Here is a 26,708-nt window from a genome sequence, read left to right as displayed (position 1 = left end):
TCATGTTGACTGCTGATCATGCGGATCACTGATTATATTCAGCTACATATTTGCTTTCTCTCTTCAGTACAGTGACTATGTTAGCTACGTGGAGCCCTGCTTCAAGGGCACGCTGGTACAAGCTGATCTGGATAACAGAGAGGTAACACACACACACACACAGAAGACACAGACAAGCTAGACGGCTAATTATTCACTTAACCTCTGCTAACCTATTAATCATATGCTGTTATCTCACTAATCCTCTGAAGACATTATGCTGTCACCACATCACAGTTAAAACATCACATAACAGTGAATGTGTGTTATCAGGATTCAACCTGTCTGTTGGAGGATTTAGTGATGAAACTTGAAGTTCATGTTCATGTGTGGTAAAAGCGCTCCACTTGTGTTTTAGATATTTCTTCCTCTCTCTTCCACTTCAGTCTTTGTCGTCTCTCTCCATCCCCTCTTCTTCATCTCCTTCTCAAAGCCACGGCATTTTTCTTCTCTTCCACTTTATATCTCTCATCTCACTCTCTTTTTTGAATTTACATTTACAATACCATCAACTCCTTATCATCCAGATTTCCTTCTTTTTCATCTGATCATCTTTTTCCACATTCTGTAAAGACCATGTTTACATGCACAAAATATTCAGTTTTTGTGCGCTGATTCTAATAAAGACAATATTCCTAGTAAACTGTTCACATGATTAATGAAAATGAATATTCCACTTATATTCCTGTTTACATACAGCTATACATACTCCGATTAATGAGTCCTGACATGTCATTTATCACAAATATGTAAAACAAAAAAGTTGGAGCTGCTTGTTCCGAGTTTTCCACGGGTGGTGGACTTTTTGACCATGCGAACACAGCCTCGTTCTTTCATTCTTTCATCCACTCTCTTGAAAAAGTCGGCATTGTAATATTTGCTTATATCCAAAAACCTGCTGATATCCAAGTCTTTAATAATGTCTAAAAGAAGGTGTGTTTCTTCTTCGGACTAGAAATGTGGGCTTTTCTCTTGGGCATGCATCTCTACTCAGTGTTGCAAACTGTTGGCTAGTTGATTTTTGTATAATGTGTCCTTGACAGTGCACAGAGATGACCATAAACAGGCAAGAGGCTGCTTGTCGCAAACTGTTAGAAACCCCAATTAATGCACTACATGTCTAAAGAATGCTCCTAAAACCAGACTAATACCAGCATTACCCACGTGGCTTAATCGGAAAATGCTTCATTTAGAAAAAGCCCTATCCAAAGGGAGTATGCTGTCAACATGACTCGTTCCAAATTCAGAATATTGTCATACTCTGAATAATGGTGGAATATGAGTGTGCATGTAAACATTGTAAATGAGTTAAATATTCAAACCCTAGACTTTTTTATGTCTGCACCACTCCATCAAATGGAAATATGCTCGATGTCCTGTGCAGAATTTTTCACACATTTTCAAAAAAAACCATTATGTGTTATTCATATACAAATTAAGCCCGACATATTAGGTATCTTTGAAAACTTTGGGTTCGCTACATAAAACAAAGTTCTGTCAGTTTCACCAATGTTTGGCTGCACGGCATGCGTTTGGGGTTTAAGGGGTTAATATTGTTTCCCTGCTGCTTTCTTTTATTTTCTTCCCTTCATCTGTTCTGCTGTTCTTCATATACCAACACCTGCTCAGCCTGCCTGTGTGTGTGTTTGTGTGTTATGTGTTGGATGTGTGCCCTACTTTCACTCCCCTTCACATCATCGCAGATCAGGTGAGGTCGCTGGCCGCTGACAATTTTTAAGTAGGTCACATGACCTGTCAGCAAGGGATTTGATTGGTGTAATGCCCAGAGAGGCAGGCTGTAACAGAATGGGCTTACAGATGTTGGCTGACACACTTACGCATAAAGTCATGTTGGAACACAAACACGTTTCCAGGAAGAAAATCCCCAGTTTTGTGGCTCTTATATAAGATTTCCTACCTTCTCAGAAGGCTATTTACATCATTTACTCCCACTGTTACTCAGAATGAGTTTTCCCAAACTTTAAGAAACCAATGTGTATTTCTTTAAATCAGTTTTGTCAAACATTGGGCAGCTGGCTCACTGACCAGGGGTACTCAAGTTTTAAGAAAAGGTACACCAGGGCCCCCCAGAGAGTCCAAATGGTAGCTGTAGGTTCCCAGATTCTCTATGATTTTTAGGTCATGATTAAAATCTACATATTTAGATACTGACATTTAAATTCTTAATCACCATTTGAATGCTGCACAGCTTTTTTTCCATTTGGGTTCTTTGTGCATGTCTATTCATTCTGTTTAAACCTGGTATTTCACAGTTGCAGATAAAGATAAGGCCAAACTGATGTTATAAGTATTATACTATTTGTAAAATTAGATTCCGGTGGTGGCTGAGTAATTGTTTCTGACTCATGTGATCCAAATTAGTGATGCGCAGGTCAGGGTTTCTTAATTCTCGCACCCGCCCAACCAATCTGCGCCACCCAAACCTGACCCAACCCATAAACTGCCAACTTTATGCATTATATAGCACATGAGACAAGGACTGAGACTGTGTGTTTGAGAGAGAGAGAGTGCAGTGTTGTCAAGATACTGGAATTTTTAACTTTGATACAATACCCTGAAAAATATCAGTATACAGTACTTGACATTGACAGCGTAAAATTAAATTTTTTATGAAAAGATAAATATAACAAGGCATAACAATGACTACTTGTCTTTTCTTGGTTAGTAGCAGAAAACAGCAGAATGACTGTAGTAAACATTAAAAATAAGAGAGCACCAGAAAGTGCAGCTGGTACTGGTGTAATGATACTGTGGAAAAGGAGTAATAAAACTGTTTCAAATATTCAGAATTGATATATAGTTATTGTTAAATGTTAAATTGTTAAATTGAATAAAATAGAGAATGTAGTAGTGCGTGGACAGATTTGTTTGCTCTCACTGCCAGCTCTGCAAAATTTAAGTACCAAATAATCATAAATAATGCCCTGCACAGTGGCCACCTTGTGGTAAAACATGTTAACAAATGCTTATTTAGACCATAAGTATACGCTAATTTAGACTTAATAGGCTATTTACCTTGATGATAAGGCTCAAACATGTTTTGCGGCTCCACACAGATTTTTTCAAATTATTCTTGGTCAAAAATGGCTCTTTTAATGGCAAAGGTTGCAGACCCCTGCCCTGAGTTAACCAATGTTACACACACCTGTGTTAACTGGGCAGTCTAGCAGCATTGTAACAGCACCATTGATTACATTTGCTCATTAAAGAAAGTTGATTTAATAAAAAAGAGACTAACTCAATTAAACAGATGAATCACTTTATACAAACTGACAATTTTTATTTGGGATAGCGGAGGGGGTGATAATGTCATAAAATATGATGACAGGCATGCAAAGCTTAATTTGGAAACCTAAAAGCTTTTTTTAAAAAACATTTTTATGCATATTTAAGCAATTTATCCCATGGTTATTGCAATGTGCAATAATAAAAGAACATGCTCAGCAGGTGTCAGTTTAATTTTTTTGTACAATATACAGTAATAAGGAGATATATTTTGTCAGAAGCCCCATGAAGGCTATCTATGGCACGGTGGTGAAACCTACAACAATGTGGCCATTCATCATACTGTATGCGGGTGTGTCTGCGTGTGTTCGTGTTGATTAATCCTGATTACCTCCCGGTGTTGTAGTGACTTTGCCGTAATTGGTCAGTGTGCCAGGGAGCCGGGGATAATCCCTCCTCTACACTCTTTTGCTCACTCCCTCATGCTCTCTCCCTCTGTCCTCCTGTGGTGTCCTGCATTCACCTGCATTTACCAACAGGATAACATGCGCAACTTACTGATGATGTCTTTTTGGTTATTTGTTGTTTGTCTCTCTCCAGCATTTCAAGCTTTTGGTTGAAGAGCTTCATGTCAAAGGCGAGGGCAAAGTGAATAAGGCCATGAAGGAATCTTTCAAGATTCTCAATGAGGTTTGTGCCTCTCTGCAACAACCACAGCAACAGCTAGGTCTTAACAACACAATCCACAGGTCTCCATCAGCTGATTTCTTTGGTACAAATATCCAAGATCAAGTATATTGTGTGTGTGTGGGTGTGTATGTGTATGTGTATGTGTGTGTGTTTAGGCTACAGCGTTGGGCCAGGGCAGCCTGTGTAACCAGGCCATCATGCTGATAACAGACGGAGCCATGGAGGACTTCCAGGATGTTTTTGAAGAGTTCAACTGGCCAGAACGACGGGTACGACACACAAATACACGCACAAGCATAAACAACCACACGCACCAGTGAAGTGTACTGTAAGCACACAAACATGAATCATTCACAGTGTTTATTTAAAGGACCAGTGTGTAAGATTTAGTGAGATTTATTTAGCAGTAAGGATTGAAGATTGCAACCAGCTGAAACTTCTCTAGGTAAGAATTCCTTCTGTGTTCTTTGTTCAGAAGGTTTTTAGCAGGAGCAATATTACCTGCAGGAGGAGGTCTCTTCCTCTCTAAAACACATGGAATCAGTAATTTCAACTGGTAAAAAACACTGGATAAAGCACTTAAACGTGTTTCTCTGATGCTGTTCAGCATGCCGGAGCACCTGCAAATGTGTGCTTCCATTTTTTTCTCTGATATTTTAAGATTGGATGTTAAGGAGGTTTTAACTGGGTGTCAGATCATTCACAGATGTCTCCTCATCTCCAAAACAAACGGACCTGGTGATTAACTGGTAAAAACACAGAATAAAGCAATTTCACATTTTTAAAAATGTCGTGGCTTTCCAACACTCTCATCACAGAGAGGCTGCTAAGTACTGTGGCTGACACGAAAACACGAATGGTTTGTCCATTCTGGGCAACCTAGTCTCGCTCCAAAGTTGTTGAAATCCAGTGCTTGGGCAGTGACTTGCGGCGTCAGACACTGACGAAAAAGCTGTCCTTAAACGTCAGCATGACGCGGCTGATTGCCATTGTGGTTTAATGGCGCTAGGCGGCATCAGGGGGAAACATGGCGGTACATGAACGAAAGACGACAAAAGTCCTAGTAGGGTGGGCGGGAGGGGTAGTGAATGGGTCCAACAAACACTGACCTTCGCCAGGGAGACCAGTGTTTTTGCATCCCATAAGACTATAAAGCCAAACCCTGTTCTTTTTCCTAAACCCAGCCAGGTGCGTTAGTTTTTGAAGGCAAAAAACCCATCAATTTGCAGTATTTTACTGACGTAGTGCATTTATTTTGAAAGAGACTGCATGTAAACGGTAAATTTCCTGTTCCTGTGTATTTTGATGACCATGACCAAATATCAATATGTGACGAGGTCGGAGGAAAAATTTGTTGTTCTGGGCTTCTATAGAAACATAGTGGTGAACGTGGCATTCTGCGTCGAGGACCTGCTCCCTATGTAGATCTAAACAGCTCATTCTGAGGTGATTATACACTAAAGAAAATATACTTACTATTTTATATTCCATTTCTGCCAGTATATCTCCCTAAATCCTACACACTGGACCTTTAAAGCTGTTTGGAGTGACAAATGAGTGGGGTTTATCACATCACACTATATACTTTATTTTCTCCCCAGGTGCGAGTGTTCACCTATCTGATTGGACGAGAGATGACATTTGCTGAAAATGTAAAATGGATTGCTTGCAACAACAAGGGTAAGATGGGGAAGAATCAGTTGCCTAAATGTCGTATAAAGTACTTTGTGACATAAAACTTGCTAGATTGAATCCCTCGTTCTGCCACAAAATTCAGGATGAGAACTTTGGGTAACTTCAGCAACAAGAAATAGAGAATTTGATGTAAAAACTATTGCAATTACTTGCTAAGTTTTAAACAAAACAGGGCATAAAATGAGGTGTGCTGGGCCTTTGTGGTGTTCCCAGGTGGTGCTGCATGGGACTGTATCAGGTGCTGCCCTCTTGTGAATTACATGGGGTCATGCAGCAGCTCAGACCTGAAAATAATCACTTTATCCTGCTCTGTGCACACCAAAAATCCATGACTAAATACCTGATTATCATCACAGATCATCACACTGTAAACACATCCCTGGCCAAAAAATATCATATCTGCGTGTGTGTCTCTGTGTGTAATAGGTAACAGGTGCACTCCCTTCTGTTGCGTACACTGGCAGTTGCTTCTGCCAGCAACAAAATATCTGTCATAAATAGACGAAAATGCTTAACGTTACACTGCTGCAAAAACCTATACAGGTTCAGTTTTAGTTGAGTAAGCAGCTCTACTTAATAACATTCACAGCAGCACTCCTCAGGAGACATTACAAAGGGGAAAAGGGTTGCACACATTCACATATTCATATCTGGCAGTGCTTCAGTAGCCTGTTGTCACTGAGCAGCTTCACTGCAGGTATCCCATTGACGTCATCGTCTCCCACTTGTAGAAATGCCATAAACCTTAGACTAAGCCAAGCTGATAAAAAAAACCAAAAAACAAAAAATGCCAAAAACACATTTCCACTGATGAGAGATTCAAGCTGTTTTTTTTTCATTGAAAACAGCTTAGTGTTTTTTGGGAATACGTGGTATTTGAAGTCGGATAAGTGAAATTGCTGCTTAAATGTAATACCCAAAGGCCAGAAGCAGAAAGATAAAAATAATACGGTGAACATTTTCTTTGCTAAAATGTATGGGTCCTGGGTTTTCCATCTGAGTAATTTGTGTTATATATATATATATATATAAAGTGTGTGTACATATATTTGTATGTCCTGCAGGTTACTACACACACGTCTCCACACTGGCTGACGTCCAGGAAAACGTTATGGAGTACCTCCATGTTCTCAGCCGGCCAATGGTCATTAACCACGATCACGACATCATCTGGACTGAGGCGTATATGGACAGTGTGGTCAGTCTGCTTCTCCCATTATCAGTGTGCTTGCTGGGAAACACACTGTTATCTTTCATCAGTATTATCTGGCATAATAATCCATCATACAGGGCAACAGAAATAAACATTCAACTGCAATCTCTATATCTCTCTCTATAAAAACATTTAACACTTTACAGTACCATGTTGCCTCAAGGGTACAAGGTGTACCCTGCCTCTCGCCCAATGTCAGCTGGGACAGGCTCCAGCCCCCCCAAAACCCCCAAAGGGATAAGCGGTTACAGAAAATGAATTAATGAATGACTTTAAAATAGAGCCAGAGCCCTAAAGAACTAGTAGCACTGTTTATACTTTCATATTACTTTCTGGAGGCCATACTGAGTCCCTTCTTGTGGGCCTTTCTTACATGGTTTACCTCCATCAACTCTAAAAGAAAATGGTCTGAAAACATATTTTTCTGTCATTTTACAATCTGGAAAAAATAGATTCACCATATTAAAGGGGTAAAAGTTATTTTTTTATTGCTTAATGTACTTTATTTAATAATTAAGTAACAGAAAATTGTTAAAATGCAAATCGTACCGTTATGTAATCCCACCTGGACAGTTTTAGGTATTGTGTATCTAGGTTTATATACTGTTCAAATGTCTAACAGTCATCCTAATATTCTTTTTATCTCTACAAATTAACCTTGATAAGTTTAATAATTATAGTTTCAATAAAGTTCACGCTATGACACTGTATAGTCTACTACAACGGTGCACTTTGTGAGTCCTCTACGCAGAGCATACTGTATGCTTATATTTTACACACAGTTTTCTTCCATTAATAGAATAAATGCAATATTGTTCTGTGACTCTTCAAAGAAGAGGAGGGTAAAATTAACTCTCCCAGTTGATGTTAGTGAGGACGAATCAGAATTTAGTAGTTTGGTAACAAGCTGACAGCAACCCTGCAGCTCCACAATAAATGGTGGTGACATAAGTATCAGGAAAGACACACACCAGGACACTGAAAACAGGCTTTTAAATGTAAAACCATTAATCAAACACTGAACTATAACTCATCATCTTGTTTTTAAGAGAGTTATGACAGTTTGGTTTGATAAATTGTTGATATGAAGTTTGCAGAAATATGCTTACACTATTTAACACATTCATACCTATGGTCTGATCCACAGTGGTACAGTGTTGTCTGAGGGTAACGTTCAGACGATCAAACATATGAAAATAAATATTAGTTTAGGTGTATGCTATATCTGGAATATTTTCTCCACTTTACCTTATACACTAACTAATGGAGACAGTGGTAGACCAGCAACTCCAGTGTTCCGTGAAGTAAAATGACTGTAGCCTGTTTGTAAAAGGAGTCTGGTGAGATAGCGGCTTCAGTTCCCCGTTGGAAAAGGCTGTCTGACGGCAAAGTGAAACAGTGAAAATATTCTTAATGTAGTGTTGCACGGTATACCGGTACTAAAATAGTACCGCGGTACTAGAGTATTCCAAACGGTACTATACTGCATTTGGAAAATACCGGTACTTTGTAAATTGATTCAATTCATTAATTTATTTAATTCATTTATGCACACAAACGCCTTCCTTGTTCCTACTGGAGCACAGATTGCGCAAGTGGTGTGTATGACAACACCTGTATCAACATTCGCAGCTGGCACACGTGAAAAAAGGCAAGAGAAAGTCTGCCGCGCAAAGGGAGACATCACGAGACAACACCAACTTGGTGAAACATTTGAGCAACCAAACCATGATGTCCGTACCGAGGTACTTACCGAACCGTGATTTTTTTTGGTACCGTTACACCCTTACTATTAATTGGAACCGTGATTTTTTTTGGTACCGTTACACCCTTACTATTAATTGTTCTAAAGGTTTGTATCCAAAAGGACTTTTCCTTAGGAAAAAGTACCGAAAAGTATCGAAATTCATATTAGTATTGGTACCAAAACAAAGATTTTTGTATCATGACAGCTCTATCTTAATGTAGCGTACACTTAAACTGACAATGCCTTTTTCCGCGGCCTTTTTTAGGTAGCTAAAAAACTAACCAATTGAGGCAGCTTTTGCTCAGTATGAGTTTTCTACCTGGAAGTTATTGTAAACAAACACTGTGAATTGGTCTTTTTAGCAACTAGTGTTGGGCATGTTATTTAGAAAATGAAATACATTACTCATTAGTTATTATGCATTTAAAAAAAGAGATTATATTACTTTAACAAAGAGAATATTCCTCCACTTCTTGACAGCAGCTAGGCAGCTAACATGCACTTCCAGCCCCTGCAACAAGCTAACGTTAGACACCACCTTCCCATTTAAATGATAGCAAGAAAGCAAAAAGCCATCCCTCAAATTATCAAAGCATAAGTGACTGTAATGTTTTAGTGAATTTAATCCCTTATCGTATTTCTTCCTGAAAACATTACAACTCACTGTACTTTGTGGTATACTGTTAGCAACACTGCAATTGTTAAGCCACAAAGCTAACTATTAAGCTAACTACCTAACTCTTAAAAACACGCCAGTTGTTCAATTCAAATTTTTCCTTGTCTGCTCCCCCACCTCTGCCTGCTTCTTTTTTTTTGGTTTATGTTTCCTCCTTTATCTCAGTATCTGTTTTCATGCGCATCTTTTCACTGCCATTTCATGCTTGTCGTCTTTCCTCCATCTTCACCTTCAGCTCCCGACCACAAAAGAGGTAATGTTACTTAACGTTAGAGCTCAAATTTTAGCTAAACCTCCTTCTTGAATAACTTAAGCTGTATAAAATTCCTTAGCCTTTTATTTCCAGTCAACAGCTAACAGTAGTTTATTGTTAGCTTAATTGCTACACCTTTGCTTCAAATGCCAACGTTAGCTTTTAGTTAGCATCTAGCCTGAAGCTAGTTAGCCTAGAACTTTTCTTAGCTTCTTTTTGCTTCCCCTCTGTAAGCCGTTAGCCTCCCTAACCACCTCCACTTCACTTAATTTTTCACCTTTGGTCAACAGCAACAATATTAACCGACTTCATTTATATTTACAGTTGTTTTCTCCTAACTTAGCTAACTAATTTAGCTTTAACAGAAGAATAAATAAAAAAACACAGAGTATGTCATTGTGGTTGTTCTTGTAAATGTGTGTACCACAGCTGTTCAACAGTCAGGCCCAGAGCCTGCTCCTGATGACCTCGGTAGCCATGCCTGTGTTCAGCAAGAAGAAAGAGACAGTAAGTATTCATTTTTAATCACCATTAATACCATTACCCTTAAGGTGACCTGAAATTGTTCATTTATGAACCCGCTGTGTGTTTCCTGTAGCTGTCTCATGGGATTCTGCTGGGAGTGGTAGGAACTGATGTGCCCTTGAGAGAACTGATGAGATTAGCTCCGAGATACAAGGTAAACCATCCACAATATACAGAATAATATACTGTGTCGTGAACGTGAATAAAATACTCTATAGTGATTCTTCTCTGAGGCAGTCTGTGACATTTGATTTATAATATCATTCACAGTAATGAGTGTAGTGTGTTGTGTCCTTATCTCTTCCTGTCTCCTCAGCTTGGTGTCCATGGTTACGCCTACCTCATCACCAACAACGGCTACATCCTGTCTCATCCTGACCTACGACCTCTGGTACAGACAAAAATCATTTTGTATGGTGAATTGAGAAACTGAGAAACTGCTGAAACTTTACAACCCATTTGACAGATTTTATGCAGTCAACCAAGCATGATAAAATGGGATAGGTTCCTTATGATTTGTTTTGTTGTTGGTATGTTTGTGTGCATGTATGTGACAGTATAAAGAGGGGAAGACGCTCAAGCCAAAACCCAACTATAACAGTGTTGATCTGGCAGAGGTGGAATGGGAAGACACCGAAGAGAAAGTGAGTAACAGACACTCTGTCACTTTACAGTTTGTCAGTCTGAGTTGTGTTTTTCAGGATCCTTAAACAAGTATTATGTGATTACTATGTTTCAGCTGAGGACAGCTATGGTTAAAGGAGAAACTGGGATGTTGTCGTTAGACGTGAGAACTTCAGTGGATAAAGGAGTAAGTACTTCTGTTTTTGTGAGTCTGTCTGTGTTTGTCAAGACAGCAACAGGCACTGTTACAGTAGCTCAGAGATTAGATTCTTCCTGTGCGAATTTATTGTCTTTTCTTATTTTTTTTATCTGCAGATAATTTGGCTCTGTATTTTTTATCTTTTAAATACATGCTGTCTGTCTCTCCGTGTTTACTATCATTTTTACAAACTCAGTCTGTCTCTGTATCTCTCACAGAGGAGAGTGATGTTCCTGAAGAATGATTACTTCTACACCGACATCAACGAGACACCATTCAGGTTTGTTCGATTGCTTTTAACCTAAACTTGGACTGCAGAGCTTTTATCTCCCCTCTCTGGCAGTAAGAGTTATTACACACACTGTTGTATGCTTGCAGAGAAGCTTACCACGTCTCCCGCGCCCCCAAAACCACTTCACATCTTCACATCTTCCAGCAAGGTTTCCCATAAAAACAAGGGCAGAGGGAACGAAAACTTGTTAGTATTTACCACCATAGCTTCTGCCATATTCCTAGCTGCTGCGCTGTTGCTACAGTCTCTCCTCACCTCCTGCCCCCTGTAGCTCTGGCTAGTTGACATAAAACTTGTCACGTCTGGTGCATCTGCATAGGGCAGTTGCCACAGACACCACAACTCTGGTATACTGTGAACAGCAGAGGGCTTTCCCTGCCAGCGACAGGCTTAATTAGCAATGTGTGAACTTGTTTGGCCAGGGCTTGAATTTAACGGGCGGTCATTTTTATGTTAAAGTCACACACTCCCTTTCACAGGATTACCTGAAGTGTTAGGTTTTAAATGATATCCACCACATCCAACAAACCAAAACCTGTCTACCTGTACGAAATTATTAATGGCAAAAACGTAGCATCAAACGCAGTAATATCTTGTTTATCCTTCTTTTCTGTCTAGCCTACACATTTGCTCAGAGTAGGAACAAATGCGGGTGGCACAGTATCGCAGTGGTTAGCATTGTCACCTCACAGCAAGAGGGTTTCTGGTTCAAACCAGGGCTGTGGGGTTTGAACCCTCTGTTTGCATGTTCTCCCCGTGTCAGCATGGATTTTCTCCGCGTACTCCAGCTTCCTCCCACAGTCCAAAGACATGCAGGTTAATTGGTGACTCTAAATTGTCCGTAGGTGTGAATGTGAGTGTGAATGGTTGTCTGTCTCTATGTATCAGCCCTGTGATAATCTAGCGACCTGTCCAGGGTGTACCCTGCCTCTCGCCCAATGTCAGCTGGAATAGGCTCCAGGCCCCCTGCGACCCCCAACAGGATAAGCGGTTATGGAAATGAAGGAACAAATGCTTATTGTAGAAATAAGAGTTATGATGAGCGTGACTCATCCTGCCAATAACAAATAACTTCTCTGTTTGACAGTCTGGGCATAGTGCTGACTAGAGGATATGGACAGTATATCTTTATTGGAAACGTCTCCGTTGAAGAGGGTAAGTCTTTTCTGTCTAAGCTTCTCTGTATTTGTCTCTGTCTTTCTTACTCTCTGTCTCACGTCTTTTTTGCTTCAGGTCTCCATGACTTACTGGCTCCAGACCTGAACATAGCTACTGAATGGTGAGTATTGTATAACTAGCAAAACATAGATATTACAGTTGAAGCTCTTCGTGAAAATATGACTACAGTACATTTTTTTGATGTATGTGCGTGTGTTTGTAGGACCTATTGTGAGACAGACATTGACCCGGCCCACCGTAAACTGACCCAGATGCAGGCTGTGGTGCTGTACCTCACTGGCAAAGAACCAGATCTGGAGTGTAAGTGGACGCTTTAACTTCAGCACATGCACATCAGAGATCGCAGGAGAAAATAACACACAGTACGATGTATCCTTGAACACACCACTCCATCTTTGTCAACTTTTTTTCCGATCTCGTGAGAGATTGTCTTATTTTGAATCACAGTAAAATTAAAAATAGTGGTCAAACTCTGCCAAATTATTGATCACACTATTTGTGAGGTGTGTTCCTGAAAGATGCAGTAATCTAAATTGAGCATTTAAAAAGTTAAAATTTGTCTGGACATAATTTGCAGGTAAATTGTGATGTGATTGTGACCTTCAAAATGTCTGGCATTATTCAGCGCTTAAAATTTTCTTTCTGACTTCCTCTTTCCTTTTCTAATGCTAATATTCATCATTAGCACTAGATTTATGTTTTTTCTCTCTCAACAGGTGATGTGCAGTTGTTGCAACAAACTCTATTTGACGCTGTGGTCACGGCTCCTATGGAAGCCTACTGGACGGCACTCATGCTCAACACATCTGGGTAAATAATAACACACATGCACACGCTGCTGTCAAGACAAAGATCACTTTCAATGTCCACATTAACCTTGGTTGTTCCACTGTCCGCCATTTATGCTACTGAGGATGCAAAGAACGTACATTGATACTTCTTTGTAAATGGGGATAGTTTTCATTAGCTACCAGGGAAAAAAGAGCACCACCCTCTTCCCATTTTGGTTGTGCAATGTTTGACGCACTTCATTTGTGCTGTAAATTGAACCCTCATTTTCCCAGGAGATTGTATCTGGTGGCAGACGGAATTGCACAGTGAAAACGAGGCTTATAGGGAACCAATCTAAATGCAGATGGGGTCATTGTTCTATAGCCATTACATTGTGCAATCCACATTTACTTCATCATGATAAATTAAACCAAAACGTGTCAGTTTCCACTTTAATGAGGACATGGAGTTTTCGACATGATAAATCTATTTATTTTTTAAAAAACATTTACCCTTCTATCTGCTCGACTTCCCTCTTTGTCAGTCTCATTTTTTTCTCTGTCTCTCTTTCAGTATGGACGAGGGGATGGAAACGGCATTCTTGGGCACTCGTTCAGGCCTGATGAGATTCCAGAGATACGCTGGTGTTGAGAAGAGAATTGCCAAGTAAGTAATAAAAACAATCTTTGTGTATATTATATATCATCACATCTTACATCAAATAAGCTGGATGATAGATTTAAATTCTGGATAAAAGAGTTGTAACATCTTAATGTGGCATCATACAGACAAATTAAACTCATCCAAACATTAAGGGAGACTTTTTAAATAGGAAAGCGAGATTTTTATAGATTCCTCCAACCCAGAGAAGCCAGTAAACCCTTATCCAACTATTTATAAATGCATATTAATCAGATATTAAAGGAAGGGTCATCTCTCGACTCTCTAAGTCTATGTAAAGGACAGATGGGAGAAGGAAGGAGACCTGTCAATAACAGATGAAGAATGGCAAGGTATCTGCGTATTTCAATGGAAAAGCACAAAATCTCATGCGTGGAAGGAATTTTACTGGAAAAAATGAAGTTTGATTTTTCACTACTTGTTTTATGACGGCACATTATGACAATGGTAGTGCTTAATGCTGGAGGAACTGTGGCTGTCAAACTGCAAACCTCGATCATGTTTTCTGGGATTGCCAAGATATACAGTATTACTGGAAAGAAATACACAAGCAATTCAATCCATCTCTAACATAGATATACCGTGAGATTTGAAAGTCATATATTTAGGCTATATCCCCCCTGACGCAAAAGGTATTGGCAAATACTTAATGGGTATATTGCTGGCAGCAGGGAATAAGGCTCTGACCAGAAGATGGATGATGTATGCCGGTCATATTATAAATAACTGAATCGATGTGACAATGAATATTTACAGGATGGAAAAGGTGACTTTCTCTTTACACCTAAAGATGGACATTAACGTACAACACTGGGATAAAATCAGTGCAATATGTCAAACCTCTAAGACCTGACTTTGTCAAGATAATTACTTAACTTTTTAATAATAATAATAATAGTAATAAACATTATTTATATAGCACCTTGCATATAAGAAATGAGTGCTTCACATAAAAATAGACACAATGGACATAAAACAGACAAGGCAATTAAATGTAAGAGGACAGTGAGAACAGTTTAAAACATCGATTAACTGATTCATAAAATCATAGAGTTGTTAAACTGTAATTTATGAAATCACCCTAGATTTTAAAAGGGTTGCAGCATTAAAAAAGTGAACAGATAAGTTTTTAACTTTATTTTAAAAATATTTAGTTTTTATATATATATATATATATATTATTTTTTTTTATTTAGTATTTTTTTCCCTATTGTATTCTCCTCTGTGTCCAGATATCTAACGTGTGCAATTATGTGAAGCCAAACAGCTACAAGCATGTTTATTTTATTTTATGTTATTTTATTTTAGCCTTTATCTCTTCCTCTCTGTATGTGTGTGGGTATGTTATGGCTCTTTTTCATAGCCACCCCTTGAGAATGAAATTAATTACGAGTCAATCTAAATGAGAACAAGGCTTCATACAAGATTCTTTCCTACAATTCTTTCTTTTACTCTTGGCACTAAAATCTTTTTTTCACTGCTTGTAGATCCATTTTTGTTTTTTAGATTATGGATGGGATAACACTGTATTTCAAAATAAAAATAAATCAAACAGAAACATCCAACTAGCCATTATGTCCACAATCAAAAGGTTTAAAACTGAAAATAGATTAAGTGTTAAACTGATTTTATGAAAACTATAGCAGTAAAAAAGAGCTGAATTGAAGCTGCAATTCCAGTAAGGTGAGAGTTCGCCCTCTGGTGGTCAATAAAAGAGTAGCTAGTAATGAGTGTTCACTGTCTTTCCTCAATTTCCCCCAAATCTTCCTATTGTTTTCTTTTTCCTATCCCCTTTTAAATCTCCCCTCTTTCCTCTTGTCATCATAATTAGTCAGTACATAGGACGTTCTTTTCCTTCAAGGTTTATTTTTATCTCTCCACAGGTCTTTCCTGACCTCCTCAGACAAGGAGAATATGTTCACATTGGACCATTTCCCAGTGTGGTTCCGCAGAGCATCCGAGAATCCAGCTGGGCAGTTTCTATACTACGTGCCCAGACAGGAGACTAAAGGTAGAGGAGATACCCTTACTGAGCAAACACATACACACAAACACACGGGCACACACAGCACTTCCTGTGCTTTTTTTATTTCCAATTTTCTCAGCCATGTTCAGCAAGTTGAGCCAAAAATCTCTCAGTGACAGGCTCATTTCTCTACAGCCAGCAGCCTACAACTGCTCCTGTGTGTTTACTTTGTTGTAAATGTATGTCGTTTGTATCCAATACACTTGGAAAAATGTGTCAGTTCGGACTTGATGGATTTTCTGTTTCGGTTTATTCTTCACCACAGTTCATATTCTGGGAATATTGTTGTTGTGAAGAATAATCCGTGGCTTCAGAGTAACAACGCTAACAGCTACTGTCATCACTTTTATCATCACATCACACTAACACTTAACTCCATCTGTATATGCAGTCGAGACATGAAAGTCAGTAACATGATGGGATTTTGAGCCCGACCCTTCTCTACCTCTGGATTTAATTTTCTTATTTAGCTCTGCTGGAATGAAACATATTTTTTAAAGTGCTTTAAAAAAACATGTTTGCTGCAAAGTGCTTCAGGCAGCAACAAAAGACATGGCTTTGAATTTAATCTTCACTTAATAGTGCAGATTTAAATGTAATTTTGTCGTATTTTGAGTATGAGGCTGATTACAGAGTGCAGAGTGTGTGCATATATATCAACTACCTCACTTAATTACACATCCAGATTAAATGCAGTTGTGTTTTTTAGGCTGTTTATTACTTCCAACAGCTACTAAACTGTATGTACTAAATCTATGCATGACATTACGTTTAAAGGGACAGTTCACCCCAAAATCAAAAGTACATATTTTCCCATTACTTGTCTTTCTTAGAGATGTCTGCCCTCTCTAGAATATAATGGAACTAGATAGGACTTGACTTAAGGTGCGAAAAATGCATTTGACTTTTGTTACTCAAGATAATCCACAGACCTTGCTGTGAGCAGTTTAATGTAGGAACTGTTTTCTCCCTTCTGAACTACACCAGCCAACCATATCACTGCACAAAAGGCAGCGTGAATCTGCTGCTGGCTAATATTAAAGCACCATCACGAGCAAGAGCTTCTCGACCATGAGTAGATGCAAGTTGCTTTTGTGCATTGATACAGTTGTCGTGTTTAGTTCAGTAGAGGGAATTAGTTCCTTAATGAAATTGCACACAACAAGGTCTGTGGATGGCGGCATGGTGGAGCAGTGGTTAGTATTATCGCCTCACAGTGAGAGGATTTCTGGTTCAAACCTGGGTTGGAGGGCTCGGAGCCCTTCTGTGTGGAGTTTGCATGTTCTCCCCATGTCAGCGTAGGTATTCTCCAGGTACTCCAGCTTCCTCCCACAGTCCAAAGACATGCAGGTTAATTGGTGACTCTAAATTGCCCGTAGGTGTGAATGTGAGTGTGAATGGTTGTCTGTCTCTGTGTGTCAGCTCTGTGATAGTCTGGCGACCTGTCCAGGGTGTACCCTGCCTCTCGCCCACTGTCAGCTGGGATAGGCTCCAGCCCCCCATGACCCCTAACAGGATTAGTGGCTACTGAAAATGAGTGAATTATGTTGAGTAACCGGGTCATGATTTCTGAAAAGAGACAATGCTGTTAAGTTTTTCAGTTGTCAAGGGGGGAGGGCTTTGAGCACCGCAAGCCGAGTGCCATCTAGTTCCATTAAATCTAGAGAAGGCAGACATCTCTACGGCTGATATCGCCAACACTCAGCAACTCACACCAAAACAATCTAGACTGATAAATAGCACTACTGGTGAGAGGAAAAATCTGTTTCTCAGTCCTATTTCTATTTATTTATCTTTATTGAACCCATATTTAACCAGGTAAGTCATGTTGAGATCAACAATCTCTTTTTTCAAGGGAGACCTTGCCAAGACAGCAGCATAAAGAAAAAGTTACAATCAACTAAATCCACAATAAAAACACAGGAGATATACAGTAACACTTTTAAGTTTTAAAATATCTACGCACATTGACAAGTCCCAAGCGATTCAGTCACCCTTGTACTTATGAGAGCTTTAAAATCAGGGAGAAAGACCAGTTGTCTTAGTTTCAAATCTTTTTGAAGGCTATACCAAGTGATGGGAGCAAAGCACATAAAAGCTTAATTTCCCAGCTCAGTCCGAGCACAAGGAAAAGACAGCAAGACAAGATCTTAAGATCTCAGACTATAGCTACAGTCAGATCTCTGTTCAATCAAAGTGCAAATGTATGATGGGAGTTTACACAGTATGGCTGTATAAATGAACAAATATTTTAAGATGGTGATAAATGTTTCAAGTTACATCAATAAAATGAAACATTTTATGATACTGCCATCATTTTAAATCTCAACATTCAAGTAGGCTACAAGTGTACAGAAAGTGTCTTGCATGTGTTTTAGGTTGATGTTAGATGCAGTTTGTTGTGTTTAGATAAATTCAGGGACTATGAGCCTGACTATAGCGCCACCTCGAGTGCAGAAGAGGTGGAGGTCCGAGCGGAGGAGGGAGGGAGAAAACGAAGGGAGGCGGAAAAGGAGGAGGAGGAGGGTAGAGGAAAAAATTTACTTATACTTGGCATGCCTCCTCTTTTTATTCATCCTCAGTCTGTTCTTCCTCACCACTAATATCAAAGCATGACAAGTCGTGTGGTCTCTTTTTTCTTCACTTGTCTTTGTTTTCTTTTTCTTGCTCTGCTGTTTCTCTTTTTTCTCCTGTCTCATTCTCTCTTTCGCATGGGCATGCAATTAAAGTATAGGAACCTCCTCTCCTCTCTCAGGGAATCAGTAAGCTTTCTAGTTCATTTTGGATTGTGCTGAGTCGGTATCTCTCTTGTCTTTGACGGATTTTGTGTTGAGGAGTAAAAATCTGGTTTCATAGAGTCAGTCTGTTACTACATTATGCTACAATATTCAATGGCAAAAACAAAAAGAAATCCCATTGTCATCCAAATTGTGGACTTTTCTAAATTTGTAATTGTCATGCAGAATTATAAACATGGGGCACATAGACACACACACACACGGAACACACAGAGTCCTTCTGTTAGGAGTGTATTAGTCGTTTAGCTTTCACACTCCCTGTTACATAATGCTTAAAATGTTAATCTGACTGGACTCTGCGGCTTGGTGACAGTTGGCATCAGCTGGCACGACGGCTGTGAATAGGCTCACACAAGACGAATGCATGACTGTATTAAATATTACCAGCTGAGTCTAACTCAATCTGTCACCCACATATTTTACAAAACCACATTTTGGCATATCTTTGCTAACATGTCAGCTGTCACTATCACAGTGAGTGCTCTCACACTTGGAAATTCAGTATTAGAGGACATAAATATTTCTAGAAGCATTTTCCTTTTCAGCTCCTGTGCATGAATATGCATGTGTACGTGTATGGTAGGATTATGTGTGTGTTTGTGAAAAGCATGTTTTTGCACGTTTTGATCACGTTCTGTGAATTCTTGCTAATTGTGTGTGTTTTGCTCCACCAGCAGGGAGGATAGTGATCGCCACCACTGCTGTTACTGTTACAGTGGGCAAGAAAACTGCCATCGCTGGAGGTAGGGTGACAACTTTTGTTTAAATATTTCCTCTCTTTTTCTGTCTTTTACACACATTTTTTCACTGTTCCCTCTCTCGTTCTTGCTCCTTTTTTAGTCTCATTTTTTCCTCACATGCACTTGCAATTTTCTCTCTTTTTAAACTTTACTCTCCTCTTGCAAAGTGTCCTCTCCCCACATGTTCTCAGCTCTTTCTGTCTTTCTCTCTTATCTGTCTTCTCATGCGGTATTGCATGGTGAAATTGGCTGATTTGTTGGTGACATGTGAAGTTGTTAATTAGATGGCGATTGCTGGTGTATCATCGCTTTCCAATCAGCATTTTTGGCATTGATGTGCTGATTTGTCAGTGCCGTGTTTATTGGATGTGCTGTGGACTTGCATCTTTGGTCACGGTTTTGTTGTGTTGTAACAGAAAACAAAAAGAGTTTAGCTTTTTTCATTCGTAGCTTGGTATTTATTTAAGCTTATTCTGTTGCTGTCCTCACTGGAACTTGCTCTAAAGAAGATAACAAGGTCATTTTAGGACAAGAGGATTTTGTGAGCTGCATGTAATTTATCTTAAACGTGGAGATCCTTACATTTCTACAGCAGGATAAACAATGCAGACTTCGACTTGACCAATACTGGATTTCTTTTGGTCAATAATGACATCAGTACTTGAGAATGATAAAAAGCTGACGACAAGATACTGTCCAATATTCGTTTTGTAAATTATTTGTGTAAATAATATTATTGTCAGTTCAACAAGAACATTTATTTCGACATTTATCAAATTTAATCAACAATAATAAAAACACATATAAATATATTAATTGTGAACTGATAAAAATATGGTTAGAAATTCACAAAAATGCTGCCAATAAAACAGTCTTATCTCAACGTCCATTTAGTAGATGTTTTGGAGCTTTGGATCATATCACCTGATCTTCATCAGCAGATAGAGTTTTCATCTCATGGAATTAAAACATCCAGCTTGAAAAGAGATCCTGAAACTGCACTAATAAGATGGGAACTTTAACATCTGTAATTCTGTCACAGCTGAGGAAACTCCATCTTTTTAGTTTGTCCAAATAGTATGTGAACAGCATACTATTTCTGGTTAAATACTACAGCATGCAAACACTGGATGCTACACTGGCATACATATCCCACAATGTTAAGCAACAGCCACTAAGACAGTTCTGTAACATCAACATGCTTTAATTTAAGTGTAAGTGAATGTAAGAAGTGTAAGATTTCACTTTGCTTGGCATAATATAGTTTTAAAATTATTTCAATCAGAGAGGTGCAGATGATGTAGATGAGTAGAGGAATGAGCCTTTGTTGAGCTTGCCCTGGACTCTGGATACGATGGCTGGAGGTGAACAGGGTGGAGGAGGGGAGCGGGAGGGAGAGACTTGTGAATGGATGAGCATAAAGAAAGTCTTCCTGATTGAACTTACGCTGAGCTTCATTTTTAAATTACAGGTAGAGCTGAGGTTGGCAGAGGTTACCATGGTTACATGTCTCCAACCTGCAAAAAGGCTCTCAGGAGGTGACATAGTAATTACAGTTCAGTGCATCTGAAAAGTTACATACTACTGTTTGTGAACACAAAACTATGTTGAACAATAGCACACATAATGGGTATCTAAGACATAACATGTGGATTTAGGTGCAGTACATAGGATATGATTGACAGGTTCAGAACAGTTACTAAAAGGAACTTGGGGTAAGATTGTTCTTTTTTTTATTAAACTGCCATTTCCAAGGTCGATAATGAACCACTAAACATTTACCGCTGCAGTTTCTTTCTTTCTTTCTTTGCCAGTGTTCACAGACGTACCAATAGTCTGTGATATCAGAACCTGATTTCAGCCGACAGCATTGGCCTGCTGATGTATTGCTCCACCTCTAATTGTGATCACAAATCTCTAATTACACTCAAGCTCCTGATGACAATGTGTGGTTGTCTTTTCTTGACTTATTGTTGATTGTCCCTGGCTTTGTTTCACTGCTTCCTGATGTGTGTGTTACTGCGTGTGTGTGTGTTTTATCCTGGTAAGCCCATCTATGGCTGACACACTCATCAGTTATAGTTGCCTTTGTGAGACAAGACTCTTTGGAACTGCATCCTCAGAGCACATGTGTGCGTGTGTGTTCTGTCTGAGTGTATAGCTGCATGCATTTGGTGTCTCATTATGCTGACGGACAGACAGAGAGGAAACTTAACACACTCACACACAAACACACGCGCTTATCTGCATTTCACAGCTTTCGTGGAAATTGTCTCAGGTGTGAAAATCGTGTTATTTTGGAAATGGAAAACAGGGAGAGTGAGAAAGAGTTCAAAATAGATGTGTTTCTGTCTCTTAATCTCGCTGCCTCTCTTTCTTATGTTTTTTTTCTCCGTTTTGCTTCCTTCTTTCTTCCTCTGCTTGTTTGGAAACATTAACATCACAGTGTTGAATCCAGAGCTCTGCTACTGTACCTATTATAAACCTGCAGTAACAGAGCAGACAGCAAGATCTGAAATAACTGTTACATCTAAAAACAGCCTTTACATGTAAGTACAGGGAATATTTATTCCAGAGAAGCAAAGTAAAATGTTTGTAATAAGTTAAATGATGTAAAGAGAAATTGATTTTTATCTCATCATCATGCATTTGGTTGTATGTGTGCTTGAGTGTGTGTAGCCATCTGTCCGCAGCTAATCTTGCAAACTACTGGACCAATCAGCCTAATATTTTGTGTGCACATGACTGTATGCTCAGGGATCTTTCTTGTTTGCGGTGATTGCCCGATTATAGTCCAATGCAGTGTCTTATGGTGTCCGCTCGGATCGTGAACGATAACAAATGTCGTACGCAATAATCCATTGTTTTATCTCGTGTAGTGTGTTATAGTAGACGACAACTGTAGTAGACAACATCCCACGTCTGGGACACCTCACGACATCCCAACAGAAAGTTTAGCATGTTTTGCCAGGTTCACACTACACAACATTTTTGTCTGTTCTGACGGTCACTATGCCAGATTAGAATGCTATCGTAGTAACATTTCAGCTGGCACATGAACAGCCACAGTGACTGAAATAATAGTACTGATAATAAAAATAGGACAAGAGTAACCAACATCACAACAACATCACACACGTCGTGAAAGACGACCAGGGATGATTGGTGTGGACCATTGTGTAGTGTGTCATGTCTGTCGGCCAACTCACAGCACGATTTTATGACTCCACAATCACCTAATCTGACATAGTGACCGTCGGAACAGAGAAAGATGTTGTGTAGTGTGATCCCGGCATTAACCAACTCATGGGGGCTGCAGGTTTTCCAGAAACCGTTTGGTTTGGTTAAAAACCGCAAGCCGTAACTAGTCTGTTGTAGACCACATTCTGGCCAGGCCATAATAAATTTTGGATTTATTTTTATCTGGAGTATGTGCAGATAAATTTCACACCCAATGTGTTATAATCCACTAAAATTAGGCATGTTGCAAGATGAATTAGTCCCTGTTTTTGTTGTCTTCACTGCCATTTTGACTGTATGGAAGCCAGAAGGGACAATTCCATTGGGCCCAGCTGCAACAAGGCTTTGTTCTGTTCGCTGCATGGCATCAAATGGAGTGTTTCAGAAGCAGAGCATTTGCCAACTTGATTTTGTAGACTGGCAGATTTGGTCATTTTTCCTTGATATTTGTGCTTCTAAGCAGGCTATGTGGTTAAATGGTTTCTTTTTTTGCCAATTTTCGTTCTGTACATTGTTGTTATTTCCTGCTTTCTTGTGCTGTAGCCTACAGATAAAGTTAATACGGTTAAAAGTCCAGTTATGAATGACACAGATCAAAGATTTCTGGCTGTGTTGTAGTCGTTAAAAATACAGATTCCTCAGTTAGGACTTGGTGTTACAATCCCTGGAGTTTCAAACCTCTCAGAATTGTATTGTATCTATATTTCACGTACAGTGCCTGTTAGCAGGGAATCTTGTTCTGCTCTCTGCAACGCGCCACGGCTCCATCAAAAATAGACGAGGCGTGTGTTCTATTAGCTTCAGAAACTTGCTGCGCCGCCTCTGCTGAAATGACAGGAATTATTTAGAATGGCCACGATCAGCTCGGGCAGCCGCCTGGCTGAGATCTGCACTCTATTGAGTATACTTTTATAGTTGTGTATGTTGGTGGTGGATTGTCTGATGATGACCACTGATCGGAGGTCAAAGGTCATGTTTTTATTCACCACAGCATCACTGGATGTCAAGTTGAGTAGCTTTTCTACCAGCTGCTTCACTTCAACAGAAACACAGTGGGAAAGGCAGTATCAATGTTTTATGGACTTGCTCTCTCCGACTTTCTTTAACACACCCGCACACAAAGATACACACTCACATGCGCACACTACTCATTGTGTTTCATCCTTTGACATTCTTCCTTGCCCTGTTAAACCCTCACATACATCTCTCTTTTCGCAGCTTCTCTCTTCCGAAGCTGTCAGACCTGTCGCCCTTCCCTGCTCATTTTTCTCTATCTCGCTCTTGCCCTTGTTACTCTCATTTCCCTGTCTTGTCATTCTTTCTCTTTCCTCTGTCCGCTCACTTCCTCTTTACAGCTGTGTCTTGCTGCGTAGGCGAGGGCGGCTTTCATATCGAGGGTCACGTTTACCTTCTGAACACAAGGGGATATTCAAAAGCTGCTTTGTCACGAGGTGCAAACACAAATGCTGTACTGCTCACACATTTAGCTTGACTGTTACACTTGTACGAGTGTGTATTAGCAATGTCAATTTTGAATGTGTTGACACTGTAAAATCCTAAAATGCAATGTGAACACAGTACACAAACACAAAAACTGCTCTTAACAGCTCTGTAGCATGCAAATGTGAACCACTGTAAAAGTTCCTTTATATTCAGTAGCTTACTCAGGGACTCTTCATGACTACACTGCCAAGTTGCAGCTTTGCACAGATGTGTGCAACAAATAATACTGTCGAATTTTGTAGATTAAATTGACAGACATTCACTCAGAGAGGAACACGGCGGACAAAAGGTGCTTTTTGCCGTGTAGGTGAGGTGATGAGTTTCTGTTAAATGCAAATAATAAACATGCGTTTCCTTGATTGCTAAGACACACTTAATGAAAATGGGATCCGCTTGATATTCATGTTCACCTTTTTAGCATAACAGAAGTCTGCTCTTGCAAACGTGTGAACACTTTGTCATTGGTTTCACACATTGTTCACACCCTTTTTAAAAACAGTTAAAGTGATACTTTGCTCATTTTTAACCAGCTTTGTATCATAACAGTGTAGGTATTATGTGTAAATGAACTATGGCAAACTTCCCTCCAACGCGTCATACTGCGGATTTTCCCTGGCTCTAAGGCTGTTGCTCGAGCCACAGGTTGTACTGCTGCATTTTCATATGCCCACTACCACAGACACAAAGAGTATAGAAGCGGATCAAGCGAGGGACCTGCTCCTCTCTCTCTCAGACTAAACTCAGATTAAAGTGTAAAACCAGGCAGCGCTGATCACACATGAACGAAGATCCTAAAATGTCCTATTTTAGTGCACAGTTTGGCTGTAATATGAGAATTTGTGAACAGGAAGTGGGCAGCTTTCCTCTATAGTGAAAAAAGAGGCTGAAAACTGACATCAAACAGTAAAACAAAGCAGTGCTGATCAAATATAAACCAAGATTCTTTTATTGTATTGCCTACTTTTTGCCTTAAAATGTTTTCAGAAACATAATTTAGGTTAGCGCTGTGTCACCCACCAGCATTTATTGGTCTAATGCAGCGCAGTGCATTCTAGTAGTTGTAGATTTGCTACCTCTTGAGCAAAAGCAAACGGCAGCCCTTTTTCTCTGTCATCTCTCAAAAGTAGTTGCATCTTTCTACCACATAGACAGCCCAGTTTTATGAATAGACCATATTTCCATTAGTGAAATACTTACTTTTTGTCATAGATCTCTATTGGATTAACTGTGCTGAATAAAAGAAAAGCATCTCTATTCACAGCTGATGGAAATTACTTGCATAATTGGGAGTCTCAAACACACCTGTGTGAATCTCCTTCGCACAACTCTTCAACAAGCAGCCAGTCCTTATCCATCCATAAAAGATACCACATCTGTGTTACTATTTGCAAGCATGGATCAAAGAGGCCAAAGGCACCTGAAAATGAATAATGAATGTAATATTGTAAAATGAATGAAAAGAACATTGCAGGTGCAGAGTGTAGAAGGGTTCGTTATCTCTGGTAAAAACATCTTTAGAGAAAAGAGTACAATTTGTACTGTGATAGGGTTGCTTGCCTCTTCTTTGGCACCTGCTATAACTATGTAGAGTATCGACAAATGGCACAAATATATATCACAAATTAAGGTTTAACCAGTTAATGTTGATTAGGGCTGGGTATAGTTTAAAAAAATATGAAACTGATAGAGTACTTCATTTGATACCTTTTTTTTTTTACTTCATCAAAACCCATCATGTGAACGGCAGCATTCAGTTGCGTAAAATGCCAGCAAACTTTTAGACATTTTGGTGGCATCTCGGCACACTAAACTGAAAACAAATACGCCGTATGGGTTGTGGCTGCTGTGGTAGTAGGCCATTCAGACGTTGCATTAAATTTGAGAACGGTTGCATGGATTGGCAGCTAGAAAAACCAAACATCTTTTCTAGATTTGGGTACATAAAGAATCGAAATGCAGATATCGATTGACCGGACACACTTCTATACTACTTGGTATTTGGTTGTTACCTTAAAGGTATTGCATACAGATATCCAGCCCTAATATTGATAGCTGTATTTTGTATTTCTTTGTTCCTTGTTCAGTGATTGATTAATAAGATATAGTAGTTTGACCACAAGTTGTGTTGTTTGATAGGAATATTTGCTTTTGTTGCATGCCTTTAATGTTTTGTGAGTGTTAGAGCATTTTGAAAATGTGCATTTTGGCCAGCAACTCTCAGTTTAGGCCAGTGTGTGAACTGTTTTAAAAAAACTAACGTCTGAATGGACGAATGTGTTTCAGCAAATGAGAAACCGAGCAATATTTGCATGACTATAAGCAGCTAAAAAGGCTGTAATTCCATTTCCAACCACTGAGTGTCAGTGTTTGTCTGAACAGTGTCAGAGCTGGTCAGTTTCCTCCCCAGCGTCTCAGTATCATTTTTGGGTTTAGCTTCCAAGCTGATTTGGTAGCAGATTTAATTTCTCCTCCTGTGATGAAGGCCAGGGATTTGGTATTTCATAGGCTGATCCAAAATCAGTCAACAGTGACTACAAAAAACACTGTGTTTATACTCCTCTAAGGCTCAGC

The 26,708-nt window shown here is 39.3% G+C and overlaps 1 protein-coding gene across 1 annotated transcript in view; it reads left to right on the top strand.

Moving 5' to 3' along the window:
* cacna2d4a (calcium channel, voltage-dependent, alpha 2/delta subunit 4a) overlaps positions 1-26,708 on the top strand; it is a 150,678-nt gene that overhangs the window by 22,154 nt on the left and 101,816 nt on the right. Inside the window, exons 10-29 of the mRNA XM_050036513.1 lie at positions 68-142; positions 3,886-3,975; positions 4,131-4,244; positions 5,577-5,655; positions 6,735-6,868; positions 9,542-9,559; positions 9,989-10,066; positions 10,158-10,238; positions 10,401-10,475; positions 10,642-10,728; positions 10,824-10,895; positions 11,126-11,187; positions 12,287-12,354; positions 12,433-12,478; positions 12,581-12,678; positions 13,095-13,188; positions 13,723-13,815; positions 15,714-15,841; positions 18,266-18,382; positions 19,329-19,397. Coding sequence (XP_049892470.1) covers positions 68-142; positions 3,886-3,975; positions 4,131-4,244; positions 5,577-5,655; positions 6,735-6,868; positions 9,542-9,559; positions 9,989-10,066; positions 10,158-10,238; positions 10,401-10,475; positions 10,642-10,728; positions 10,824-10,895; positions 11,126-11,187; positions 12,287-12,354; positions 12,433-12,478; positions 12,581-12,678; positions 13,095-13,188; positions 13,723-13,815; positions 15,714-15,841; positions 18,266-18,382; positions 19,329-19,397 — 1,678 coding nt within the window. The remainder of the gene's footprint in view (positions 1-67; positions 143-3,885; positions 3,976-4,130; positions 4,245-5,576; positions 5,656-6,734; positions 6,869-9,541; positions 9,560-9,988; positions 10,067-10,157; positions 10,239-10,400; positions 10,476-10,641; positions 10,729-10,823; positions 10,896-11,125; positions 11,188-12,286; positions 12,355-12,432; positions 12,479-12,580; positions 12,679-13,094; positions 13,189-13,722; positions 13,816-15,713; positions 15,842-18,265; positions 18,383-19,328; positions 19,398-26,708) is intronic.

This window comes from Epinephelus moara, chromosome 23 (genome assembly GCF_006386435.1).
Source record: "Epinephelus moara isolate mb chromosome 23, YSFRI_EMoa_1.0, whole genome shotgun sequence".
Taxonomy (NCBI): domain Eukaryota; kingdom Metazoa; phylum Chordata; class Actinopteri; order Perciformes; family Serranidae; genus Epinephelus; species Epinephelus moara.
This window is presented reverse-complemented; position numbering and strand designations above follow the sequence as displayed.